At 44.3% G+C, this 26434-nt stretch overlaps 4 protein-coding genes across 7 annotated transcripts in view; 2 read left to right on the forward strand and 2 right to left on the reverse strand.

Moving 5' to 3' along the window:
• The first annotated feature begins 2623 nt into the window (after positions 1-2623).
• kcnk12l (potassium channel, subfamily K, member 12 like) lies at positions 2624-4103 on the forward strand. Its single transcript, XM_061300080.1, has 2 exons — positions 2624-2963; positions 3094-4103. The coding sequence occupies exons 1-2, from the start codon at positions 2624-2626 to the stop codon at positions 4101-4103; spliced, it is 1350 nt and encodes a 449-aa protein (XP_061156064.1).
• A 1479-nt stretch (positions 4104-5582) lies between these two features.
• Positions 5583-8426, reverse strand: ppm1nb (protein phosphatase, Mg2+/Mn2+ dependent, 1Nb (putative)). The gene is made up of 6 exons (XM_061300072.1): positions 7692-8426; positions 7052-7623; positions 6480-6597; positions 6248-6362; positions 6014-6077; positions 5583-5897 (listed from the first exon to the last, which is right to left on the reverse strand). The coding sequence occupies exons 1-6, from the start codon at positions 8095-8097 to the stop codon at positions 5880-5882; spliced, it is 1293 nt and encodes a 430-aa protein (XP_061156056.1). The 5' UTR covers positions 8098-8426; the 3' UTR covers positions 5583-5879.
• Positions 8427-9347: 921 nt separating this feature from the next.
• Positions 9348-11805, forward strand: rtn2b (reticulon 2b). 2 transcript variants are annotated; one of them, XR_009718222.1, is made up of 8 exons: positions 9348-9514; positions 9714-9921; positions 10047-10185; positions 10250-10319; positions 10498-10544; positions 10634-10692; positions 10766-11513; positions 11717-11805. XR_009718222.1 is itself a non-coding variant. In XM_061300073.1 (7 exons), the coding sequence occupies exons 1-7, from the start codon at positions 9502-9504 to the stop codon at positions 10866-10868; spliced, it is 639 nt and encodes a 212-aa protein (XP_061156057.1). In that variant the 5' UTR covers positions 9348-9501; the 3' UTR covers positions 10869-11805. The 2 variants fall into 2 exon arrangements, 1 of the variants encoding a protein (XP_061156057.1); XM_061300073.1 differs by having other exon boundaries at positions 10766-11805.
• Positions 11806-17462: 5657 nt separating this feature from the next.
• LOC133168268 (cell adhesion molecule DSCAML1-like) overlaps positions 17463-26434 on the reverse strand; it is a 30177-nt gene continuing 21205 nt past the window's right edge. The window contains exons 17-33 of one of the 3 annotated variants that reach the window (XM_061299719.1): positions 25985-26225; positions 25013-25198; positions 24304-24459; positions 22910-23049; positions 21438-21591; positions 20872-20989; positions 20618-20781; positions 20449-20547; positions 20060-20248; positions 19688-19975; positions 19314-19469; positions 19200-19230; positions 18984-19102; positions 18743-18895; positions 18466-18666; positions 18080-18391; positions 17463-17899 (exon numbers count right to left, since the gene is read on the reverse strand). In XM_061299719.1, the coding sequence (XP_061155703.1) occupies positions 17463-17899; positions 18080-18391; positions 18466-18666; positions 18743-18895; positions 18984-19102; positions 19200-19230; positions 19314-19469; positions 19688-19975; positions 20060-20248; positions 20449-20547; positions 20618-20781; positions 20872-20989; positions 21438-21591; positions 22910-23049; positions 24304-24459; positions 25013-25198; positions 25985-26225 (3144 nt within the window). Of the gene's footprint in view, positions 17900-18058; positions 18392-18465; positions 18667-18742; positions 18896-18983; positions 19103-19199; positions 19231-19313; positions 19470-19687; positions 19976-20059; positions 20249-20448; positions 20548-20617; positions 20782-20871; positions 20990-21437; positions 21592-22909; positions 23050-24303; positions 24460-25012; positions 25199-25984; positions 26226-26434 lie in introns of all 3 variants that reach the window. The other 2 variants (XM_061299721.1, XM_061299722.1) reach the window with 2 other exon arrangements.

Genomic DNA, 26434 nt, shown 5'->3' on the forward strand with positions numbered 1-26434 from the left:
CTATATTTGTATTTATGAGAAAATTAAGTACAGCGCATTATCATTTGACCAAATTTTGGTGACATATTTGCTCGTTGGTGTGCCGTGAGATTGGGGCAGATGTAACATATGTATAATGTGTCTTGGCTAAAAAAAACAGTTTCGAATTGAACAGCTGGAGGGCACGCGATGCTTTTACCAAAACACTCCACTAGGGGACACTGGTGAGTCAGAAAATGCGTCAAATTATTTTATTTGAATTTATTTGAATGAAAAAAGTTGTTAAATCAAAACGTATTAAGGACAATCTTTTAATTACACACAAATAAGAACAACAACATACTTTCTGTTTATATTGGGTCCGTGCAAGCATGCAGTTCCCGCTTAGCATCATTTTCTACAGTGAAAGCAAAGGAAATCAGTGACACTGCTAATCTTTTACCGTAGTTACCATGCACACAAATAGTAAACATGTCAATTTGTTCAATTTGCTTGCTTTACTAGTGCGATGCGACACCGTGGTTCCATCTTTGGGATCGGTCGCTTGAACCGTAGGCGGGTCTCTTGAGATTGATTCAAATAGACCGCTTGACCATTTTGGCAATGATATCTCCCGATCGTTAGCTTTAGCTAGCTAACACGCAGGTTCTGATAACAGCAACAACAATGCAAGCTTCCTGTGCAGCTTTGCAAATTGATGTGTGAAACGCGTCACTTTATTTGCAGGGAACATTGCACATTGTTTACCTTTAGTTTCAGCGGTGCGTCTTGAAGTCGCTAGTCGTCCGTAAACGGCTAATGTTGGGAAAACATCACGGTGTGTTGACTGGATGAAGATACAATTAAATGGCATTGAACTCTGCTTTCTTGGTACTTTTCTCCGGGTCCCAAAAAAATTGTGAGCCACCTAAAGGAAGACCTCAGGCGCTTCAACTACCGGGAAACGTTTAATTCTTCTTCTTCTGTTTGATTCGCTGAAGTAACACTCCTTTTTCCGCTTCGTTTTGCCATCCCCGGCTCGTTGCTTCTCTCTAGAGGTGAAGACCTGCCAGTGTCATCACCCGAGAAGACGCATACTTTCGATAAATCTTTTAAATCAATTTTGATCATATTTTTATTTGCTTTAATGTGTAATGACACTTGCAAATGTATAGTAAACGTCAAAATACATACAGTACTGTTTAGTAAAAAATATCAGCAAAATATGAGACAATATCATTTTATGAAGTGAGCAGAATTTCCAACAAAAACAACAATATATCACCAGTAATGAGAATATGCACTAAATAATCAAAATAGATGATTTTTTTGCTGAAGATTTGCAGTTGCTGGTCAAGGTCAGCACTTGCCTTTTGCATGTTGTTATGAAGAGCCGGTTTCCATAGAGATATTGCTCAACCCTCAGGAGAAGTGTGGAGCAGTTGTAATGTGGCGTTTGAGATGCAGTGAAGTACATTTGTGTGTTAAAGGATGATTGTTGCAGGATTTCCCACTGAATCACCGTCATTGCATCATGTCAACTGATTTTCCTCTAATCCCTGAAAAAAGACAATTTGATGCCTACACTCTAATATAAAATAATTTCTAATACTTTTGCCACTCTGATATGATACCAAAATATCAGAAATACCTCCAGTTCAGTTCAGCAAAAAAAAAAAACTGCAATTGACAAATTTTCAGAAATATCACACTGTTACACAAACGACGCACTTTTTTTAGTTGTAATTTTATTTGGGACTATAATTAATATGGCAGGATTATAATCCCACATATTGCAATATTGTATGTGACAGGCATGAGTCTGCACCTGCCTCCAACAGCCACTCAGACATCAGAGGGCCAAGTGACGAAAGCTTTGCCCTTAGCTCCACTTCCATGCAAGATTAAAGGGAGGGCCCAACTACAAACACCTCCCACACAGTCTCCAGCAACAACAAAAAGCCATCAGAGGTTCCTGAAGCAGAAGTGTACCCAGGCTGGATCTCATACAGACCAAAGTCTTGAGACACATTTTTCACCTGGTTCGTTTACTAATCAGGGCTTTAGCGACCAAGATACAACTTTGTGGGAATAGTTTGACAAAGGCCCCTTTCTGAACAAATCAACAAAATTAAAACAGCAGCGGCATTGTGGAGCCGACACTTTGTATATGGGGGACACGACCAAACAAGGTGGGCTCGTCGACAGATGGTGTGGGTGGGCAAAAAATGATGTCAGTGCGAGACGAATGAAGCATCATTGAGTCTGTGCTGCTTGCACACACACACACAAAACTGAAGCGGCTTCCTCTTGGTGGTCATCATTCAACAGATGCACGGCAGCCGCACTCGGGAAGAGGGACTCTGCTGTCAACCTGACCAGGTAGGACTCTTTTTATCATTAGTAAAAAGGAATTTGATTTTTTTTTGTGACTTGTTGTATTTTGCATAATGTGTATTTAAAAAAAATATATTTGTAAACGATTCTAATCGTAGATAATCCTAATTGAGTCACAGACAAAATCAAATGTATTGCGATTTGCTAATCATTTTTATCATCATTTACTACATTCACCCTTTTTTAGCGTTTTTTTTGTGTTAAAGAAAATGACGTGCATTCCGTGTTTGTGTACATTTGTGTCGTTTTCTTAGTTATTGTGGGGGTCATGGCTCAGAGGAAGACTGCAGCCTGCCTCCCCAAAGCACCCATCAACCAAGACAACGCTCGTTTCTTCCTTCTCGCTGCGCTCATTTTCCTCTACCTCCTGTGCGGGGCCGCCATCTTCTCTGTCCTGGAGCACCCATTTGAGCTCCGTGCCCGCCGCCTGTGGCGCCAGCAGCTGGATAACTTCACCCGCCAATACAGCGTCCACCCGAGGGCCCTGCACACCTTGCTACGGCAGTACGAGGAGGCCAATGGAGCGGGGATACGAGTGGACGCATTAAGGCCTCGCTGGGACTTTTCCGGAGCGTTTTACTTTGTTGGTACAGTGGTCTCCACGATTGGTAAGCTTTGTGAGAAATTGTTTGCTGGGAACTTAGTATGTACTTGTTTAGAGCAAATGTATTGACTCCTAACTGTACAGGTTCTCCTCATGGCTTACTTGCAACCTCTCCTTAATATTTTTCTTCCTAGGGTTTGGTATGACCACACCAGCGACTATAGCCGGAAAGATCTTCTTAATCTTTTACGGTCTGATTGGCTGCGCTGCGACCATCCTCTTTTTCAACCTCTTCTTGGAGAGGATCATCACCATGCTGGCCTACATCATGCGCTGGTGTCATGAACGTCGCCTTCGTTTCGGTGGAGTCGGCGACATGTCTAGCAGGCAGGAGCCGTCCGGGGAGGAGGACAGCCTCGAAGGCTGGAAGCCTTCCGTCTATTATGTGATGCTGATTCTTGGACTGGCCTCAATAGTGATTGCATGCAGTGCCTCTACACTCTACTGTTCCATGGAGAACTGGAGCTATGTGGACTCTCTGTATTTCTGCTTTGTGGCCTTCAGTACCATCGGCTTCGGGGACCTGGTAAGCAGCCAGAGGCTGCACTATGAATCTCAGGAGGCCTACCGGCTCGGAAACTGCATTTTCATCCTCATGGGAGTTTGTTGTATTTATTCGCTCTTTAATGTCATTTCCATCATCATCAAACAGACTCTTAACTGGATCTTGGAAAAGTTGCTGTGTCCCGGGGACCGTCGGCTCTGCTCTTGTTCCGCAACCGGATGCTGGTGGCTCTGCTGCCACTGCCCGCACGACAGAAAGCACAATCGGAGGCATCAGCCGGCACCCTTTGGGCAAAAACGATCGAAGCGCAACACAGTCCAGCCGCTGCCGTCGCACTGTCCCGCAGGGAGGCAGCGTTACGCAGACGGCTCGGTGGAGACCGTGTACGACAGCGAGACGGACGGCGGCGTGGTAACGGACGGGGTGTACGTAGGCCGCCGGATGTCGGGAGAAATGATTTCTGTCAATGAGTTCATGGTTCCCAATAAGGTGTCTTTGGCAATTCTGCAGAAGCAACTGAGCGAAACCGCTCACCAGGGGCCGCGGCAGAGTTATGGCCACCAGAATGGATTTTCGGAGGGAGTAGGTGCTTTGGCCTTTATGAATAACCGTCTGCAGGAAACCAGTGTGGATAGGTAGGACCATTTTGAAAAATAATCTAATTGCAATTTTCTTTTGTCTTTAATAGAGTGATTAATGTGGGATTATTTTTCAAGGTCCTTTTCTCATGTATATTTTTTGAAAAACATAAGCAATAAATTATTCTATATTACAATAAACTACCAGTTTTTTTTTTTTTTTAGGAGATAGGCTTATGTGAAATAAATCCAAATGAAACTAGATCTAACATGAAATAGAGTTTATTTATGGTCTTCGATTAGAGTTGTTAATTAACCAACACTTTGACTTGCAGTCAGTCCTTTATTTGGATTTTTTAAATGTATTCGTATTTTCAAATTCGATTAATCATTCAGCCCCAATGGGTTGCACTGCATTGCTATACTCTTAATATGCCCAAGTGAATAACTCAATTCAGAGAGTAGAAATATTCTAAACAATGTTTTCGGATCTATGTATTCATTACAGATCGTCTTCATAGAGTCTAGACATGGTCACATTTTACTTTGAGGAGTAAAAACATGAAAGTAATTTAAAGCATTCAATACCACAGTCAAGATTGGTTTGATGTCCTGAAGTGATTGGCTCATACAAAAGCAATCAGATGAAAGCAGCCGTGAAGGACCACTTGATGTCAGACCGCTGATGATTTAAGAGGGCTGTTCTTGTCCTGTTGGCTCCTCCACTAATATGTTTGCGTGGAAGAAAGCAAAGAGGGAGCATAGACATATATTCATATATTCATAAACATACGTATATTCATGAAGAAAACATACAGGCATTCATCACTTGGAACCTTTTAGTTTATGCCAGAGTTGATCACCAAAACTATTTGCATGGTAATAAAAAAATGCCAGTGGTCACACTTGTTCAAATAATCTTTATTTCATTTTGAAAAGCATTTTATTGATAACATATAATATCTAGATAGACAAAGTTGCACACTGACAATGATAATAGAATGACCCAACCTGATTATTGACCATTCTGATCAATAAAAAGATGATAAGGCAGTACAAAGTAGTCCAACATGCTTGGGGGAGAAAATGCATTTCACATGCAAAATATCGAGGATGTTTTCAGATACGTTTCATTAAGAATCCTGTAAAAAAAAAAAAAAAACGATACATAAATAATAATCATAATAAATACTTCCCCCTATTTGTGTTATGCAATTTCTTCTTGAGTTAAACTAGCTAACCAAAGTACAATCCCTCAAAGTATTAAATGTGAAATGTATTTTTTTCCCTCCCTTCACATTATTAGACTTGTTTATTTCCTTGACAACAATGCTGAACAAGGGAATTTTTGTGTTTTTTCAAAAGCTAATAAACTAGCATTATTAGCATTTCCTGTTGGAACAAATGGACCTTATGCTAAACTTAGGCTAAAGTATGTACATTAATCAAGTTTTGCATTTTCTCCTAAGCTTTTGAATTTACTGACACTCCGACTATAAAATACTCACATTCTCACACCCTTAATACACATTTGCTGATATTCAGTTTTTACAGCCTTTTATTTGTCTATGAGGCAGAACTTTGTTGCTGGGCCCATTGTCGCTGAGTAGATCTTACAAAATGTCATATATGTAATAATTGTACAAATATAGAATGTCTCAGGCTTTACTATACTCTACTTTTGCATTGTAATTGTTACGACAAAGTGCTGCTCGCTAAAATGATGTAAACAGACACTGTTCACTAACTCCCTTTTTGTCCACTTAGAAACATGAATAAAACAGTTGATATAGACATTAATTATAATTCGTTCATCGACACAATCCGGTCGGCCTCTTCAGGACTCTTCCGTTTCCTGGTTGGACAGAAAAACCTATGTTATACGCCTTTGTAAGAATGCCTACTGAAAATTATTAAAGATTTATTTTGATGAATTAGGATTTATAATAATAATAATTGATTTACACTTACATTTGGTACTGTAGGATTATGCATCTCTCTCTGTTGGTAGTAAGCAGAGATAATGCAGTTCCTTCTGTAACACAGACAAACCCACTTTGTCAATTTTTCATTTGTCACTTTACATGAGCATTCTAGCATTCTTGTATCCATTCTTTTAAAGTAATGCAAGTTGCAAGGCCGGCATGCCAGCATAAACTAAGAACCGTCTGTAAGTGTCGCTCACACATTCAAACTGGCTCTCACTTGCTCTGTATGCCTCCCCCTGGCGGTAATCCGGGTATTACGGTAGATGCGAGGATTGTGAGGACCGCCAGCAAATCAGGATCCTCTCCTCTGGCACACAGCTCATCATAAATCTCTGTTAAGTAGGAGACATAAAACACAAAATCCTTCTCATGACTTTGACACCTTGAGTATTTATCTTCATTAGGAGTCATGGAAAAACTGCCGGAGCATGGATGACATCATTCTGTACCTGCTACTTTTGACTCCAGGAGATCTTCCAGTTCGGCCTCCTGGTGTAACGCCTCCGTGGACAACTGAGGAGCTCCAGGGAAGCACAGCAGAATGATGCTGATGTTGTCAAGACTGCCCTGTGGTGGAGAGTGATAAGTGTTAAACTTTGACCCAAGCCACATCACCATTCAAAGCATCAGTGAAGTTTTATTATTATTATTATTATTATTATTATTATTATTATTATTATTATTATTATTATTATTATTATTATTATTATTTTTGTGCACATAGCTGCTGCAGTGGAGCAGAATAATGTGCAAGCAACAAAGAAGAAAATCCGACATTTTGAGGTTAGTGCATTTCCTCGCTGGAGTGTTATTATTGTTATGTAATGGTGACATGATAGATATGACAGTCAAGCAGACGGCATCTTTATTCCACTATGGTTCTCTACTTATCGCTGACAAGCACACAAATGACAAAATGTTTTTTTAGTTTAGGTTCATTATACTAGTCAGTCTAAGATGCTACAAACCAAATTGCACCAAAAGGGACAATTCAATAAAAATGAAGTACAGTGGTTCTGACCTTATAGAGGCAAAGGTCAATGACCTGTGAGCAGACATCCCTCAGGTCGGTGCACACGAGCAGGCGGTTGTGGATGAAGGCGCAAAGCTCCTCATTGCTGATCGTGTCCCACACTCCATCGCAGGCAAGCACCAGGAACTCGTCGGCTGGCGAACGTTCCACCACGCACACCTCCGGCTCGGGCGAGACCATCTGCTCGTTGGGCGACCTGTTCTCCGCCCCCTTGTAGCTAAAGTCACCCAGGGCTCGGGAGACAGCCAATGAGCCATTGATACGTTGGAGGGACACAGATCCTCCGGCGCTTTCAATGCGCTCCTTCTCCAGAGGACTGTAAGGTTTGTGGTCCTCGGTGGAGAAGCAAACCTGACCCGAGCGACACAACACGGCCCTCGAGTCCCCGCAGTTGGCAAAGTAGATGTTGTAGGGCGAGATGAGGGCGGACACTACGGTGGTGCCACCTCTCTCCCATCCTTCTCGACGGGCCACGGCGTGGAGATGCTTGTCTGTTTGGAAGAAGCCTTCAGTTAGAGCCCCTTTTACCCTGTCAGGGTCGTCCTCGTGCCCAAGGCCACCTGTCAAAACAGACACAACTCATGAAATTGGAATTTATTTGAATCCTTCCCGAACATGTGCACCTCACCTGTAGCCAGGATGTGACCCAGAAGGTGCTGCGAGCAGTGCTGTGCCGCTGTGCTACCCGCATGTCCATCGAAGACGGCGAAGAAGCTCCAGTCGGCCAGCTCTCCTCCTAGCTGAGGCACGCAGTTGTGGTAGTCCTCCATGTTGGTTCTCCAGCCTTGCATGCTCCCCAGGGCATAGGTGAGCCCCCAACGGGCGCAGCCCTCCTCCGCCAGTTTGTCCAACACCGGCCGATCCAAGTAGGGGCTGGGAATGACCTCCTCCTTCTCGCCCTCCCCGGTCTGCTCCCCTTCAGCCGCTCCTCCCCGGCCCCCCTTGAAGAAAGAGCTGACCCTCTTCTCTGTCTCTTTGACCAGCTGGCGCACAAACGCAGGCATCTCCACGCTCCCTTTCCTCGACGTCCTCATGCTTCAGATGTTGTGTTGACAGCTGATGGCGAGGCCTGCTGCTGCTCTTGCTGCGGCTTCTCCTCGGTGCATGGCGGCCTCATCTGATGGATGTTCTCACCTCTCTCGTTCATCTCCTCTCCTTTCTGGAGACGTCACTGAGTGCCACTCTCTCCTCCACCCATCCTCCTCTGCTGCAATTTTACCCTTTCCTTTTCTCTTTGCTTTGTTATGTTAGCTCTGCCTGCTCCGGGATTGGTCGGCTATTTCTGTGCACCAATCCCCAGCTTGCCTCTAGCTGTCACTATCATATTGGAGCGCAGCCTTTCTCAGCGTCTTCCTGTGGGCACTGCGGATCCTCCCACTTTGTGATAAAGCCAACCTTTGATCAGCTTGGATTAGAGGCTCACGGCATGGTGGATTATGGGGCGGCAGGGCATTTAGAGCACAGTGTGCTTGAGTGAGAGAGGAAAGGAAAAACTCCAAAAGGGAAAAAGGCGAGGTTTTCATGCGAACAGCATGGATGGCGTTCCCACTTAGTGATAGTGTGAAATGTGAGTGTGAATCTTGTCTGTCACTTACATCCCTGCGAAAAAGTGGAAGAATTGATGGATCGTTACACAACTTTTTACTATCCTGTGATGATCCCATAAATATGTAAATGTCTTATTCCTGTTATTAGATATTCTATTAAATGTATTTCATTCGTAGTATGAAATAATTCCAAGCGCTATATTCTGGACTGGAGATCATTTTAAGTGATGAGTTTGAAGGATGTGACGACGGGCTCTTCATTCAATAATTTTTTTTTTTTTGCTCACAGCCACTAGTGGATGTATTTTCACAGGACTGTTATGTAGTGATGTTCAGTCTTGCAACAAACATTTCCCAGTTATTTAACAGGGGATTGTAATTCCTAGTTCAAACCATATCAAGTTGCATGCATCCCGTTTTACTTGGCACAGTTAGCATGCAGACAATCTTGACAGCGACAGTTTGTATTATAAACAAATTTGAGTTGCTTCAGATGAATGTTGTCTGCGACGGCCTTCAGTAGGCCACCTACTAGCTCGGGGTCACAGGAGTGTCTGAAAGCTGAGGGATGAGTACATGCTGATCTCTCAAGTTGCTGATTTGGTTTGAGTTGCTTCAGATGAATGTTATCTGCGACGGCCTTCAGTAGGCCACCAACTAGCTCGGGAGCAAAGGAGTGTCTGAAAGCTGAGGGACGAGTACATGCTGATCTCTCAAGTTGCTGATTTGTGTGTGCGTGTGTATATCCAAAGTGGGGCCATCCAATACGAGATAAAATTAGGCCACAGCGTCCTTATATTGCTGACAAAGCGGGGGCAGCCAAAAAAAGCCTGCGGCGGTGGACAGCCAACAAGAAGGAAAGAGTGGAGAGTGAGAAGGACCTCCGCTGAAATGGCCAGCAAACGTAAGGAAACAAATGGTGACACACTTTGATGTTAAGAGCGCTCACGCTGTCAGTCAGTCGGGCTGGCATGTGCGCGAGGAAATGCAAGCTGATTTATTACGTCACTTTAGAATGCTCCAGTTGCATTTTATTGAGTGTGTTCTTTATTGAATGCGGTTCTTTATTGAATGCGGTTCAAAATTTCCGAATGTTTGCGTAGTGATAGGCCTGGTCTACTGGAGGAGCACGAGCAGGACCGCTTTGGTGTTCACCGGCTTGGTGGTGTGTCTGGCTAGCCTGTTCCAGCTGAGCGCCATGACTCTACTCTCTCACATTTGTTTGGGTGTCATGTGCGTCACCTTCCCACTGCGCCTCTACTACAAACTGCTGGAGCTGCTGCGCTGGAATCCCGGCCTGCACCCTTTTCAGTGAGTCACATTGCTTTGATTGGCTGTCAAGTTAGAGGAAAGCATCAAGTTCACTTTTTGAAAAAAATATATTTACATGTATTATTGTTTATCTTTCAAATCATGAAATGTAAATGTATTTCCAGGTCATATCTGGACTATGACAGCTCTTTGACAGACAAGGAGACGGTGATGCTGGTGGAGGAGGTGGTGCTGTTAATTGCATTCGCTGTCACAGAGCTTAAGCGTCTTCTTTTCATTGACAACGTGATTGACTCACTTAAGGTGAGAAAATATTACAAAACACGCTTTATCAATTACAGTTTTGCCGTGCTTTTGTTTTTCCCAGTTTGTGTTGCTGCTGTATCTGCTAACTTATGTCGGCGTTCTCACTGCTGGGCTGACTCTGGTCATAACTGGTGAGTTCAGAAAATATCTATTTTTTTAATCAATACCAACCAATAACATGAAAACATCTCAATTTGAAGAAAAAGAAAACAAAAAGCTTCTCAACAAAACCATGACCACTTTGCTTAAGGCTTTCCGTGGAATCTTGGTAGTCACATCTTATGTATTATTATTTTTTTTGTGTTACAGCTGTCATTGTTCTCTTTTCCTTTCCTCTGCTCTACAAAAAACAGCAGGTAAGATTTAGAACATATGTATCTTATTGGATATATACTCGTCTTTGTTATAGAAATATTTTAAATAGATTCACCTAATATTATGCCAGGTGAAGATAAGGAAGATTGTCAGATTTTGCAAAGCTTTTGAGAAGAAAATCAATACTTGGTAAGTAATATTGTTGCAAAATTGTTTATCCATCCCTTCATACAACATACTAATATCATGTGTCTTGTGTCAGGTGCCTCTGGGTGCACGATACAGTCCAATCGTCTCGCGCACAAGCCGCCGCCTCCAAACCTGCCCCTACGCCATCCTCCAAACAGAAAGTGAAGGCAAAGTAACAAACACACGGCAGATGTTTAAATGTGTCAAAATGACAGTGGTGGTGTCGCATCCTCCATGAGTCCACCATGGTTTTCTAATCGATGCTGACAGCTGAAACAAAGCTGCTATTCTTTAGGAGGACATGTGTGAGGAGAGAATTTTATTTCAACAAGATACTTTGTGTGGGCAAACTGCTTCACACATCCACTTCAGTCAAAGACAGCACACACATAAGATCACAGTTTTTTTTTTGTGGCGAAAGGTCTATTTTTATATTAGCACAAACACTGTGTTCCTGTTAAGAGGCAAAATGAAGTTTTGTGGCTTTTTCTGAATTTATTACGGTAGTCGAATCGAACTTTGATAAACCTCACCTGCCGACAAACTCAAATGTCTTAATGAGCTAATGAAAAAAAAGTATTGCGCTGTTATTCTTACAAGAGACAATGAAAAAAAATAGTCTCGCTCTCTCACGCTCTTTTTTTTTATTTTTTTTTTTTTGCTGCTTTTACAAAATTTCACTCTTCTGGGAATACTTTCTGCAAAATGTTAGTGTGTTTTATGGAGTCTTTGTCCATGCATGAAGGAGAACATTTGTGAGGTCACCGATGTTAACCCTGACATGCAATGTATTATGTTCTTCCACAAAGTATCAAAATGAGGTGTCTCAACACTTACGCAAAGGTATCTGTCTGTTTGTTATTTCATAGCGGCTGTGAAATGTAATACTATAAAATTATAAACTTGCCATACACTACATTTCACAGAAAAATGCCAAACCATCTCTGCTGCATCAGCCAAAATGTCAGGAATCTTTTTGTGTTGAGTACAGCACAGACCCTTTTTATACAAGTCATTTATGAAGCATCAACTTTGAAAACACGTACGTTACTCTTTTTATCTTTTATTCTTGGCTGTTGTCCTAATTACTGAAATAAAAAGCAACGAAAAGTATCAACTGGATTCCAATTTAAATTTCTGCTGTAGAATTACATCGGTAATAAAAAAAAAAAAAAATGCTGTCCTGTCGCGTGATGATGAAAAGTGCATGACACAAATCAAAAAAAGATTATTCGTTTTGGATTCGGGCAGCATTTCTCATTTTGACCAGAAGAGGACGACATTTCCCAATGTTCCCGATTACACGAGCAAGTCTTCGTCTTTAGTAGAGTTACGGTTTCAAAGGAGAGTTTAAAGCTAGGGTTAGGGTTTCAAACATGGCTTTAAAGCAGCGGTCTCAAACTCAATTTACCCGGGGGCCGCTGGACGTAGATTCTGGGTGAGGCTGGGCCGCAGCAGGTTTTTCACAAGAAAAGCTCTTACAAAAACATTCCAGTGTTATCAAATGTCTTTGCACGGAACCTTCTGTGCTTTAACCTGATGTGGCTGATACATTTCACAACGACAGACATAAACTTCAGGCATTTGCTGCAAAGGGCCTGCTGATGGATAATGCAGTGGAGAGCAATGGCCTCCTCCACACTCTCCTCTTCCAATTTTTTTTTGACGAGTGCCACCAGTCCATTTTTCCTACTGGCCATGCATTGGAATAACTGAGAGCAGCTCCTCTATGACTTCTAAAGGGAAATGGGTGAGTAGGTTTCCATTTGTAATTGTGATATACAAAGTTTTTTTTTCCAAATTCACTTGTTTTTAAGCTTTAACAGGACATGCCAGAATTCAACTAGCAGTGATGGAAGGAGCAGAGGAAGACCAGTGACATCTGGTTGTGGTGTGGTGACAACAAATTATATCATCGCTTGCCGAAGGATGCATCAGGTATCTGTGCCCTCGTGTCTTTGATAATGCCTATGGTGGTTGTCCCCATTGAAATACAGAATCTCAATTGGAACATGGAGTCCCCACTGGCGGGGCTCCTGAAGCGAGCCAAAAGAGATGTTTTTCCCCCATGGTTGAGCGACAACGATCCAACATATATTGACGCCATAGGTGTGCCAGATAAGTATGAACTCGTTAATCAAGTGTCCTCGGGCTTCAAAAGCATTTTCCTATGGATCACCCCCAATAAAAATGTATCATTTGCAGCGGTCCATGAACAATTGGCATTGATGTCGTTCCAAAATAGAATTGCGTTGGACATGCTATTGGCTAAGGAACATGGTGTGTGCGGAATGTTTGGTGATGCATGTTGTACTTTCATCCCCAACAACACGGCACCAGGGGGCCGACTGACCCAGGCGTTGGAAGGAGTAAGGACACTGAATAAAAAGATGAAAGATCATTCAGATGTACGCACCGATATTTGGTCTGATTGGATGAAAACGTTCGGAAGCTGGAAAGACCTCATCATGTCTGTGCTCGTTGCTGTGGCTTTACTGCAGTGATGATTTTGTTGTTGTATTCCATGTATTAGGTCACTCACTGTCCGGTTGATCGAGAAAACCGTTGGCCCGTTGTCACCGAACGGCCAATATACCCTGGTGACTCAACATGAGCCACGGGGGGAAGAAAGGACCGACAGCATGCTGGTCGCTGCTTGCTAGAGTAACGGGTGATGACCTCATAAATGAGGTCATGAGAGGGAATAAAGGGAAATGTACTTTCGGCAGTTTGCAAACACATTTGATTAAGGCTCCGTTAGACACATATAATCATATCAATATAATTTCTAGTAGTAGTGTGGTCGCTTAATAAGTGGAAAGGAATGTGCAGGCTACATGAATTTGTTTTCTTCAAAGTATTGTGGAACAGGATGTCCAGAAAGGGAGGATATCTCAAGGCCGATGGGGAACGCGAAAAACAACTCGTCTTTGTGGTCCAGACACCTGTGCTGAGCAGGGGAAAAACCCAAACGAGGAGGAGATGACCATCGACCATCGACCAATCACCACACAATCTTTTGCATGTTTGAATATTCATATTGTGTTTCTTTAAAACTGGGCAACCCGGAAGAATGTGTCGTCTTTTCTGGTCACGAAGGCACACGAGTTTTTGTGTTAAGGACCCAAGACCCAGGCGCTTGTATTAGCTTGCTTTGTCAGAATTAAACAATTGGTAAATTCGGTCTGATTGATCTACTGGTCTTCTCTTTGACAGAACGAACTCGCAAAATTGTTAGGTGCGCCAGTGTGTGGATTAGAACATAGCAATTCTTGTGTTAAGTGTTGATCACAATTTGGAGTCAGATCAATAGCTAAAATCCGTATCCTAACAAGTGGTAAGCTTAAACTGCTCATGCGCTCTTTGATTTTGTGTTAACAGTGAGGCAGAAGTGTCGAACTCCAGTCCTCGGGGGCCGCGTTCCAATATGTTTTTCAAGTTACCCTCGTTAAACACACCTGCGTGAAAAGATCGATTCATTTCCACCTTCTGCAAGAGCCCAACTTTTCACACACGTGCACTTAACGAGGGAATCTTGGAAAACATGTTGGAACGCGGCCCTCGAGGACTGGAGTTCAAGACTGGACTCCAAAGTAATGAATAAATACAATCGTTCGGGTCAGTTTCCCAGTATGATGAGTGGCCGAGGTGCTCAATGTTTTGCCTTTGGTTCAGGAGACTCGTGTTCGAATCTCACGAATGACTGTTAAATCTTCTAAATACAGCTTAGAGCGGAACCCGGGTCGCCTGGCCCACAAGCAAACATTTCAAAGTAGTTTTGCCGTGCACGTGGTGAATAAAGTGCAGAATATATAGGACAACCGAACCTATACACGTGTGGTTGATAAAGCGTTTGCCTTTTGTTCAGGAGAACCATGTTCGAGTCCCGCTCTGCTCAGTTGCCATCTTAAATAAAGCATAGTTGAGGTATCGAACCCGGGTCTCCTGATCACCAAACCAAGTTTTATACCAATCGGCCATCTCCACGGGAATTTTTTGAATTTTTGTTTGGTAGTCTTTACATAAACATCTAGTGTAGCAGAATGGAGGGGGCATCCCCTGTAAACTTAAACTGCTCATGTGCTCTTTGATTTTGTGTTAACACTTTAACCCAGGAGTGTCGAACTCCAGTCCTCGGGGGCCGCGTTCCATTATGTTTTCCAAGTTACCCTCGTTAAACACACCTGCGTGAAAAGATCGGTTCATTTTCACCTTCTGCAGGAGCCCAACTTTTCACACACGTGCACTTAACGAGGGGAAACATGTTGGTACGCGGCCCCCGAGGACTGGAGTTCGACACCCCTGCGCTTACCTTAGCCTAATCTGAAAACAAAGCAAAATATTTTGCCTTGTTGTTGCCTTGTTGTTCTGTATTTATTCACCAATAAATGCAATTGATTTACAGACACGTCATTAAAAAAAAAAAAAAAACTCTCCGCACCCGTCCTCGAAAATATGAGGTGTCCTCTTTTTCAGCAACCCAAATCTCGTCACCCTAACTTAGTACTAACCTAATTAGTAATAGTATTAATACTACCCCTTCTGAGCATGTCTTGGGCTATGTGCTCAAATTGTGATGTTTTCTATTGTATTGATGCCCATTGAACTTTTCACATTCAGAAATGTTTTTGATGACGTCATAAATGAAATGATTGTGAACAGTTCATAAGATCAGTAAGGGCACAGAAACCATGACGTATGAAAGATAGCTTTATTGCACAAGGTGTTAGAATGATCTTTTTAGTTTTTGCGTTCTTTTCATAGAAAATGTACTTTTGAACACAAGCAATTGCTGTAACAAGCAACTCAAACAAATGTTTGGGATACCCTCAAGATTTCTTTTTTGTTTTTTTTTGGACATTTTTGATTTTCATACATATGTTCCTTCAAATGTTTCCCTTTTAGCAAGCATGCAATGACTTCTTTTTAGAGGATCAACAAAATACAAAATTATGATTTTAAAAAATGGGACAAATGACAACATCAAAGACCTTAAAAAAAGAATTAAAAAATTGACAAATTAGTATCAAAACATGAAGGGGAAAGAAAAATGTTTTGCCCATTCAGAAGTAATTATTATACCATATGTTTGACTCTTATTTCAATTCTTGAAACTGGAGGATTCAACCATGACATGTCCCCTTAACCATTCTGACGAAAATAGCTCTTCATACAAAACTGTGTTTTATGTACAAGACTTCATCTATAAACAACACTGACAAAGGTAGCAGATGCTGCATCTAATATGGTTGTGGGGTAAGGATATTTTAACTTGATTTCATCCATGTGGGGGTTGGAGGGGGGGTCAAAGGGGAATGCATTACTCCGACATTCACACCCCACTCCATTTTTTATGTACATATTGTAATAGCAGTTTGCGTGACCAAAAGAGCTACGAGTCCCTGATTTGTTTTGGCGGACAGGCCACATGCCGTACATGACTTTAGAATCTACATTTTCATGAAAGCCCAAACAAACTCAGACAAAACAACAAATCAACTCTCCTTGACACAGACATAGAAAATAAAATATAAAGCTATCACGGAGATGCTTCAGATTGACATTCCAATAGCTTCTTGTATGAATGTACACATTTGTGGAACGTTTACAGTACCTCAGACGGGACATCAAGAAGGATATTCATAGAGGGATGATTTGCTACCTTGCCCGTCACTGACAAACATTTTCCAACGTTAGAATATTTTATCTCGTTCACATCATTACTGAGATTCCTTCTACTAGGCTTAATGGGGACCTTGGTTGCCATGACGACAGCAGTAGCTGCTGGTTACAGACACTGGGCTGAAGTTGGGGAGTGATTTTATTCATGAAATGCGCATAAAATGCAAAGACTGACTTTAACTGGAGTGCCAATCATCCAGTCACCCAATACAACAATAATAATATTAAACAATGAGTCTATTTTGCTTTTCCCATTTCCTCTTATTGACACTATTATTTCATATTCATACAGCACATTCATACTTAACTTTAATTCTTTCTATAGTCAAACTTTATTAAATGTATTAATTTTTTTTCATGATTGAGCGATTGTCTCATTCTTCTTAAATTTGACTGACTGGTGTATATATAACTGACTTCTGTAAATAATACTACACAGCCGTAGTACATAGAATTTATGTTTTATCATCTTTTCAATGAGATGTCAATATACCTATATAGAAAAAATATGTTAAATCTTTTTAAATAGCAAACATTCTCTATTTGCAATGCGGGGTAAGAGAAAATGGTTCATGTGGGTTGACCTGACTTGACAATATACTCTCAGAGCGCGATACATGTCGAGATAATGGAGAAGTAAAATGCGCTATATAAAGTGTTATATCTTCTTTTAGAGGACAATTGCCAATCATTATTAGAGAAACATACAAAGGGTAAACGATAGCATAAGAATAATAAACTGAACTGGAAGTCCTCCAAATGGTCAGTAATATTCAATCAACTTCAGCATGTGTGTGTGTATGAGACACGTAGTCCTCGCCGTCATGGACTCAGATCTTTTTGCTCCACACAAATAATCAATACATTTGGCTGCGAACCTCCAGAACCCAGCATCAGCCGGCCGTAACTGTTAGTTGGTGTTAGTAGTTCTTTTTGAGAGTCCCTCGTGGAGATTCAAAAACAAAGTTAGCCGTCTAGGAGGACACCTATGGGAAGGGCAGCGGACCTTCAGTTGGAGTCGGGTACAAAATACGTGACCTTTGAGCCCCCGGCTGAGGGGGGGAGCGGGGAGGCTGGCACAGATTGGACTAAACCAGTGTGTAGGACTTGGAGTAAGCCCCCGCGCTTTGTTTCTGCAGCCGGCCCAGCGCGGAGGAGCTGCTCTCCAGCAGCGAGTCTCTGGAGCCTCCCATCTTGTTGCTGCTGTTGGTGGGGTTGCTGCTCGTGCTGGACGTGGAGGCGGTAGCCGCCACGTTGGAGCTGGGCATGGTGAGAGTCCTCTGGGGCAAGGTGGCCGTGCCCGAGCTGGCGCCCAAGCTGCCCAGTCCCGAGTGGCCCAGCGTCAGCGCCTGCTGCTTGGCAGAGTCTAGAGTCTTGTGGCGCCCCTGCGTGTGATACGCACGCTGCGTCAAGCTGCGGATGGACGCCTCCCGCGGGGGCACGGCCGGGCACGGATCGTGCAACTCCCCTTGCTTGCGGAAGAAGGGATCCGTCTTCATGTAAAGGGGGAGGTTGCAGAATTCACCTGAGAAAAGCAACACGGTGTTAAGGTGGGAGACTCTTCTGACCTTAGGCAAACGTAGAATTCTTTTCCAAGGCCCTACTTTTGTCTAAATGAAGCTTCTCAATTCACTTCAACACAATTTAATCATAAGTGAAGGGAGAATATTCTGCTGACATACACGAGTAGAGGATCTCAACTTACTTTTGTTTGCGCGATGAGGAATGGGCACAGCTACATTTTTACCACGGTCGTAGTCCTGCGGTTTGGGCGGCGAGGCGGTGAAGCGGCAGATGCCCGGCTCGGACGGCGTGCTCAGCGAGGTCATGCTGTCGGCCGGGTCGTTGGTGCCTGTGGTCATTTGGTCAGAAGAGCTGTCGGAGATGAAGCACTCCGTGATGGTGAACTTGGCGTGCTGCAGATGCTCCTCCAGCTTGGCGTGCTCGTACGCCCTGGCCAGCTCCTCGTAGGTGGACGAGGCGCTCTCCGTAGACACCATGCTGTTACGCCCCTTATCTGTCAAAGCAAAGAAAGATTTGGTCAATAGCGGTGTTTAGAGGCGCTGTTAAAAATGTCCCAACGCGTCTCGCCTGTGTCTTGAGAAAGGCTGGCGCTGTAGCTGTCGCTCTCAGTGGCGGTGATGCCGTGAGAGCCCATGGTCCGCCAGTCCGAGGTCAGAGTTCGTGCGGAAGCCGTGGACTGGCTCTGACTGGGTCGGCTGAGCGTCCACTGGCTGGAGTATCTATTTCTGGAGCTGTGAGCGGATTTGATGCTCTTTCTGGAAACGGGGTCTGAAACACGGTTCGGTCGTTATGCACGCTGACAGGTTTTTGTTTTAAACACTTCATCGAGTTTCTTCCGCCTTACTCGTGCCGGGTCGGATATCGGACATGTCAATTAAAGGTCCGGAATTTTGGATGAGGGCTTGATGGTGAAGAGAGACGCCTGTGCAGAAGTTTTGCGGGTTGACTGATTGGCTGAACTCTGTGTCTGTCACTGGCACCGCAGCTTTGTCCTCTCCTTTGAGAAACACATCATGAAAGAAAGTTAGGAGTGAAAAAAATGTCAGTCTGCACAGACTGATAAACAAAATGGATGGATGTCGGACCGATTTGTTTGATCCCTTCCTTGTCCTCAATGAGCAGCTGCACACGAGGAATGTCAATGTGGAGCCGTGGCCCCTGCGGCGGGCCCTTCACAGGAGTGTCAATACTCCGATTGTTCTTACTGCACACACACACACAAAAAATAATCGCTCATGACCGAGTACTTTGCAGATTCTGTTGGTTTATGAAGAACTAATGAAATAAAATCTTCATCTCACCTGATGAGCATCTCGGCGAGGCTCTTGGCATCTAGAAATAAGCAAAAACAAGAACAAACGTAACAGCGGGTCATTTTTTACAGCGTGTTATTCTCGTCAACACGTTCGTCTTACCCCGAAGTCGTTTCAGTCTTTTCTCTTTACGCTTCTTGCGGATAATGAAGAGCAGGGCAACACCGATGGTGACCAGGATGACAGGAGAGCCGATGGAAAACAACTTCTTCACATCGTCACCCTCGCCGCGGGCCGATTTGATGGGAGGGATTGTACCTGTTGGAGGCAAGACATGCAATCAAGACTTTGTCTTTTTAAAACTGTGAAAGCAGTGCGAGAATTTCTCATTCTATTTGAAGTGGTGAGAAACAATCAAGACTATTTTGCTTTGACTTAAGTACCCGAGTACACTTAGCAAAGTATGCACCAGTGAGTATGTTTTGCTACTTGTGGGGCTCACGATGAACCAGATGATGACTTTGAGTTACACTTACTTCCATCGTAATCGGTGGTGGCAAACTGGGAACTCTGGTTGCCGCAGCCCGCACTGTTGCAGGCCTTCATTTTGAGCTCATACCAGGTAGCCTCCCGTAGCTCACTGAGGAATAGCTGAGTGGTGGAGTTGGCTTTGAGGCTCTGCCAAGCCCAAGTGCCTTTGGGCCTGAAGTCCAGCATCATATCAGTGATGGGGCAGCCGCCGCTGGTCCAACCCTGCAGGTTGAGGCCTGCGTGGGTCGAGTTGATGTGGGTGAGCAGCGGCTGGTCCTTGTTGAACACGGGCTCTGTGGGAAGCGAGAGTAGCCATTGAGATGATCAGGAGGTGCGCGATGAAAATTTCCATTGCAGACAACCGGTTGGTCCCTCACCTCTTCCGTGTGTTTTGGCTTCAATAATCTCACTGATGCGCCCTGAGCCCACACTGTTCTTTGCTGCCAGCTTGACCTTGTACCACGTTCCACAGCGTAGATTGTCCAATCTGAAGGAACGTTCGCTGGAACTGATAAAAACGTCCCTCCACTCTTCTGTGTTGTCCACTGAATACTGCAGCACAAAGCCTACGCGATCAGACCAAAGCTTTCAGTTAGGGCAGAAGGCACAAAAGTGGGGAAAATAATCCGCTGTTATATCAGTTGACCACCAGGGGGCAGCAGTCATTTGCATTTAGATTGCCTCTGGTTGTTTCAAAAGCTGTTTACATGATAACGTGTTTTCCAAAATCTGTGACACCGGCATGATGCAGATGTTGTTGCCATACCTCTGATGGAACTTCCACCGTTGTCCCCCGGGATCCAAGCCAGGGTGATGGAGGAGGTGGAAGTGGTGGAGACAGTCAGGCGAGGCTGGTCTGGAGGAACTAGAGAGAAACACGTAAGCGGTGATTTTACAACTGAGTAGAAACAACATATGAATCACGTTTTGCTTACCTTGCACTACGAGATTGACAATGATGGTGTCAAAACCAAGCGTGTTGGTGGCCGTACACGTGTAGTAGCCCGAATCTTCTGCTTTGACTGAACGCAGCACGAGTGTGCCATTGGAGAAGATCTGCCGCTGACTGTCAGCGGTCACCGGAATGGCCGAGTCCTCACTGGCAAATGAGATGTTAGCAAGTTCTATTGTTACTCTCTGCATCAGATATCGAAATGTTTCTTCTGACAGTTGTCTAGGATGAGCTGACCTGTCTTTGGTCCATTTGATGGTGGGAGCCGGGTCCCCCACAGACTTGCAGGGCAGACGTACTTCCTTCATCCAGGGCGTGGTCACCGTTCCCCCAAAGGACAAGATTTTGGCTGGCACTACAAAGCGAGACACAAAGACATCACACAAAGTGTTTGCTTGACAGATACACCCAAATAGTGTGTCCCACCACCTCCCCCATCTTTTGTTTGCTTTACAACTGGCCCAGTTTGTCTGAGAGGGAGGCCTTTATGCATGACCTCGTACTTAGCCCGGTCTATCTTCGAGCCATAGATGGTCCCTCTATTGATTCTGGGCTGCTACCTCGGTTCCTAAGGGTCGTTTTACTCTGGACTAGATAGACCCTGTTCATCATCACATAATTAACAACAACGTAGCTGGCACTCGATCAATACTATAGCTGTCAATCAATAGCGGAGGGTGCAGGCAGAGCCAGGAGGAGGGCAGGTGATGAAAGTGATGTGTGAACAGGAGATCATGTTGCTGTTTAATAGCCATCGTTGGCTTGTGTAACCTTTTACGAGGCTCGCCTTCTTGGTGACTCACCTTTCCCGGCCGGCTCCACTATGACCTTTGAGCTCACGTTGCCCCGGCCGGCGGTGGTGACGGCAGCGGCCCAGATGTGGTATTGTTTGCCTCGGCTCAGGTGCGTGATGTGGTAGAAGAGCATTTCTGGGTTGGCCTCGTACTCACTGGGCGCCTGAGACGGACAGAGTCTTGCGTTAGAGGATTGCAGACTAATTGGGTTCACTTCTGCCAATCATACTTTTCACCCTTTTTCCTGTATAGCTTCTCCTTTTACAAATAAAAAGCCTCGTTTTTTTTAATCACCAATCTAATCATCTATGGTTATTCTCAAAATCTGTCCAGTTGAAAAGATTTCGATATTTTGTCATTTGTGGATTCAGCATAAAAGCTAATTCAGATTCTTAATATGACCTTCTTTAAAAAAAATGACCTTGATCGTATTTCATGTTAGATTTCTTCATTCAGCCTTAAAAAGTGTTCACAACAAGATATTTCCGATATTTTTTTTTATATACACACCATAGTGATCGTTTAATTAGAACTATTTGAATTATTTCCATTATTTGGGCTTAATCTTTAAAATGATTTTTACACTCGAGTCAGCCGGCAGGCAAACTCTCGTACGTCCACCGCATTCTCTCAAGTCAATCTCTTGTTGTGTCTGGTTAATCTGCTCATCTCTTCACTGCTCATCTTTAGGCTCTTTCCGAATTAGCTTTCGCCTCTTTCCCTCGCTGTCTAAATCAGTGAGAGGGCGGAGGGACACGGGGACGGAGGACGCGTGTGCGAAGGGGGTGCGAACATTCCACCAGAATAGCGGCCGTGTTGTGGTGATCCAGGGAGTGATACAGGGAGATAATGAAAAGACGGACAAAAGCACTCTCATCTCGATGTGACTGATACCCTCCTCTGCTCCCTCCTCCTTCCCCGCCCGTCTGTCACTCTCCCCCCACTCCCCCCTATTTCCCCTCGGTCTCTGCCTACCTCTAATGGTGTCTTTCTTTCAGCCGCCCTCCCTCCCTCCCTCCCTCCTTCCCCGTCTCCCAGCCCCGTGCTCATTTACATTGCGCTCGTGCACAGAAATGGAGACTCAGTTTTGAATAACAACAAAGTGAGAGGTGTCAGAATTCACGGTGTGATGAGTGTGCGCACGTGATAGAACCAAAAGTGAAATGCCACGTACGGGTGGTATAAATAGCAAATGGCTGAAATGTGATGTCTGTGTGCCTCTGTGATGCGGCACTGTGCATGTGTGAGCTTGTTCTCGGCCTCATTTGCATATCTACGTCTCATCACGTTGCCAAGACAACCTCATCTGTTCATCTGGGAGGGCAGGAAATAAGGCGACGGCGCAAACACAATGAAAGAGTGACAAAAAAAAGGCACACGTAAAAACACACCCGCATTTCTGAGGGTTCGTTTAAGAACATCGTTTCAATCCGCGATCGAGCTTGCAAATTTTTCATATCGTTTTCTTTTGACTGGCTTACCGGCTGTCCAGAACCCGGGCTGGAGCAGTAAATGGTGTACTTGCGGATGACACCATTAGGTTTCTGGGGAGGCAACCAGGACACCACCACGCTGCTCAGAGAGGATGGAACTGCCTTGATGCCAGCCGGTGGACCGGGAACTACAAAAAAACATGGCGGCGGGGTTAGCAGGCGTGTTGGGTGATCAGGTTTATCTGCAGCTTTTTAGTCTTATCCCTTGCTAAGCTGCTCCGGACGGACAGGCAGTGTCTTTACGTGGCAAAAGCGTGACATATGTCCATTTCGACGTTGGTCAGCAGTTCTCCCTAACTCGCAACCCTCCAAACAGATTAGACACTAATATCTGACCCTCCGTCAGCCACTTCAGCTTGACACTGCACGTAAAGCTTAATACGCTCGATTGCAAGTAATCGAGCCAAAGACTCGAGGAGTTTAAAATGCAATGTGCACTTTACAGTAAACACACAAAAGCAGTGGACAGCGTGAGAGTCAGGCTTTTTTGTCCCCTAAACTATAGAGCGCAGGGTTCACGGTGTCAAACCTATTCAACTGCTGACATAAATATTTGGTGTGTCCGACAGTGGGCCTCATCGCAGGGCTACAAAAAAAGAGGCAGGCACTGCAAGCCTCTGTAAATCCATCAGCGATTTCTTTTCTCCCCCCCAAACGTAGGCCTCTCTGATCCCGCTATTCAGCCACTCGCTACTCAGACGGGATGTAACAGGGTAGCTTTTACAAGCGAGGGAAGGGTGAAGCGTTTGATAGCTTGCTGAGGATGGGAAAGCGCATTGTCATAAATGAAGTGAGTTCAATCCCAATATGGTGCCCAGAATCCGCAGAGAATTCTGCAGTCCACCCTGTGTGGCCCCGTGTTGCGATAAGGAAACATGATTGGTGCATTGTGATCCGTTGTTCTGATAAGAGAGGGGCGGGGGGGGGGGGGGGGGGGGGGGGTGACACAAAAAGACACAAGGAGACTTCAAGACACACAATAAGCTGCATGGTGTTTCTGTATATCTCCCCATCTTCACCCCTTGTTTGCCACCCATGCCCCTTCCTCTACAGATAATCCCCCCTCCAATGGTGTAAGCACAAAATTAATTCATTCTAATCCAAGAGGAGTTAATCTTTCTGCCTACAGCAAGGAGGTTGACGGAACGGATGCAGGCCCGGGATGATGGTTGATTCCTGTGTGCTATATGCTGGGAGAGAAAAAGAAGACCCAGCCCCTCCCACCAGACCTCGCTCAGCCCTGAGCCGTGTACCCAAAGCCTCTTAATTCTCATTAGCACCACTAATGGAGCTTGCTAGCATCAACCAGCTTTTGTCATGGGTTTGAGATACACCCAGCATAAATGTATGTAAATTTCTTGTGTGTGTGTGTGTGGACTTACGATCTTCACGAGTTTGGATGTACAGCACGTTGCTGCGGACTCCGTCGCCAGCTTGTGTATACGCTAGCACTTGAACACTGTAATTTGTGAATTTCTCCAGTCCTCTCAGCTCCACCTGCTCACGTGTGGTGGTGATGTTCTGCATCTCTCCCCACTCTGAGAATTTTTTAACCATTGAAATAATTCAATACACTGTCTGTATTTTGCTTATTAATCACGACATTGAACCTCCACATAGTTTGGCCTTTATGAATCTTTTTTTTTCCGACAATAGTCTGCATTATTTACTGATTTTCTTTTCAGGCCAAAGCAATAAAAGTAAAACTTTGGCGCCATCTTGACAGACAGGAACTATGTTGAAGTGAGTTGAGAAGTTAAAAGTGGAGGTTCAGTGTACACAAACATAAATCACACAACATCTACGGATACAAAACAACAATTGTAACCAAAGTATTGACACATTTTAGAATTTTAAATTGCATCTAAAATATTGCAGCACTAAAATACACACTAACATAAACACTACTACGTCAAGCACATAGAGCATACAGTATATGACATTTACACACAAACATATTTAACTACAACAACAACAAAAAACAAAAAATAGAAAAAGGAAGTGCTTTATGGGGTACACACACGTCAACGACATCAACAGTGAGGGGGGGGGCTATTTGGTGAAGTTTAGAATGATATAGATGATAATTACTCTGCATTGGCCATTGGGCCCGGCCCCCACAGCACCCACCTCCGTCGGGGAAGAGAGACCAAAACACAACCCGGTAGCCTTTCAGCACACCGTGCAGCGTCAGCCGTGGAGGCTCCGCCCACGTGATCACCGCCTCGTCTGACGTGACCGAGATGGCTCGTACGTTCTGTGGCGGTTCGCTGGGTACTGGGATATACACACACACACACACACACAGCAAATAGGTGAATTATTAGCTTAGGGCTGCAGCCGCGCGGGTCATTGCTATCGTTAAAACGGGCAGACGGATTGAGATAGTCTGCTGACATTTGAAGAACTTCAACCCTGCAAGCCACAGGCAGGAATAAATCAGTCAAATAAGCTCAAATGAGCTCTCAATGGCTCCTTGTTCAAGAAATGGAGGAGAAGAACATGGAGGAGAGGGCTCTGTGATGAGAGTGGGTGGGAGAGATATGAGCCAATAGTAAAGTAGCTACACCACAAGGGGGTTCGAATGCAAATGAGTCGGGTGGGGTGAACGAGATGTGGAGGATAAAATCTAGAGAAGCGCCGATGTTCATCTTCAACGTAATTGCACTTGAGGTGACAGATCCAGACAACTTGTCTGGGCAAATACAAAAACACCATCAAGGCATCAACACAAAAGGAAAGCAGCAGTACGGCCCAATGAGAGAATCATTGGAGAATAATAAAAGCCAAGGAAAATATTTGACCCAGATTGAACCAAAAAGCAGTGAGACAATGACAAAGAGAAGGTGAGAAGGGAGTATAATAAGGTTCCTCGTTCCTCCCTCGGCTTCAACCAGCCTAACGAGGGTGCTAATTAAAGGAGAAAGGCTCATGGGGTGGGAGGTGGGGGTGCTCTAAATTTTTAGTCTTCGTGTGTGTGTAAATCTACGTTAGCAGTTTTTATGTTATTGTTCGATTGTGGCTTTAATGCAACTATTTTGTCACCATAAACATCTTCCTTACCGTCTTCCAGCGTGGTTGCATTGATCTCCGTACTAGAAGGCCCCGTTCCAGCTCTGTTGAAAGCCTGGACCACCACTCCGTACTGGGCAAACTTCTTGAGGTTGTCCAGGGTGTATACTTCACTGTCACCGGTAGCTTTCATTTCCACAATGCTGTATTGGCCATTGCTGCCTGGGCCGTTTTCTCGGTAGCCAATCTGATAGCCCCGGATGACACCGTTCTGCAGCTCCTTCTTGGGTGCCTTGAAGAGATGTGTTGAGAACGTTCAAATGGACTGATCTACGTGTTTATTTTATTTTTTACTTGGACATAAGTAAAAAGGGAGATAAAATTACAGTATATTTAGTGTCCCATTTCTGGGGGCGGTGACTGAATATAGTAGCATGTTTGTTTAGCATGATTACAGGGTAATGTGCTTCCCACTGATTTGCACTTGAGCGCACAAATAAC

This window comes from Syngnathus typhle, linkage group LG15 (genome assembly GCF_033458585.1).
Source record: "Syngnathus typhle isolate RoL2023-S1 ecotype Sweden linkage group LG15, RoL_Styp_1.0, whole genome shotgun sequence".
Taxonomy (NCBI): Eukaryota; Metazoa; Chordata; class Actinopteri; order Syngnathiformes; family Syngnathidae; genus Syngnathus; species Syngnathus typhle.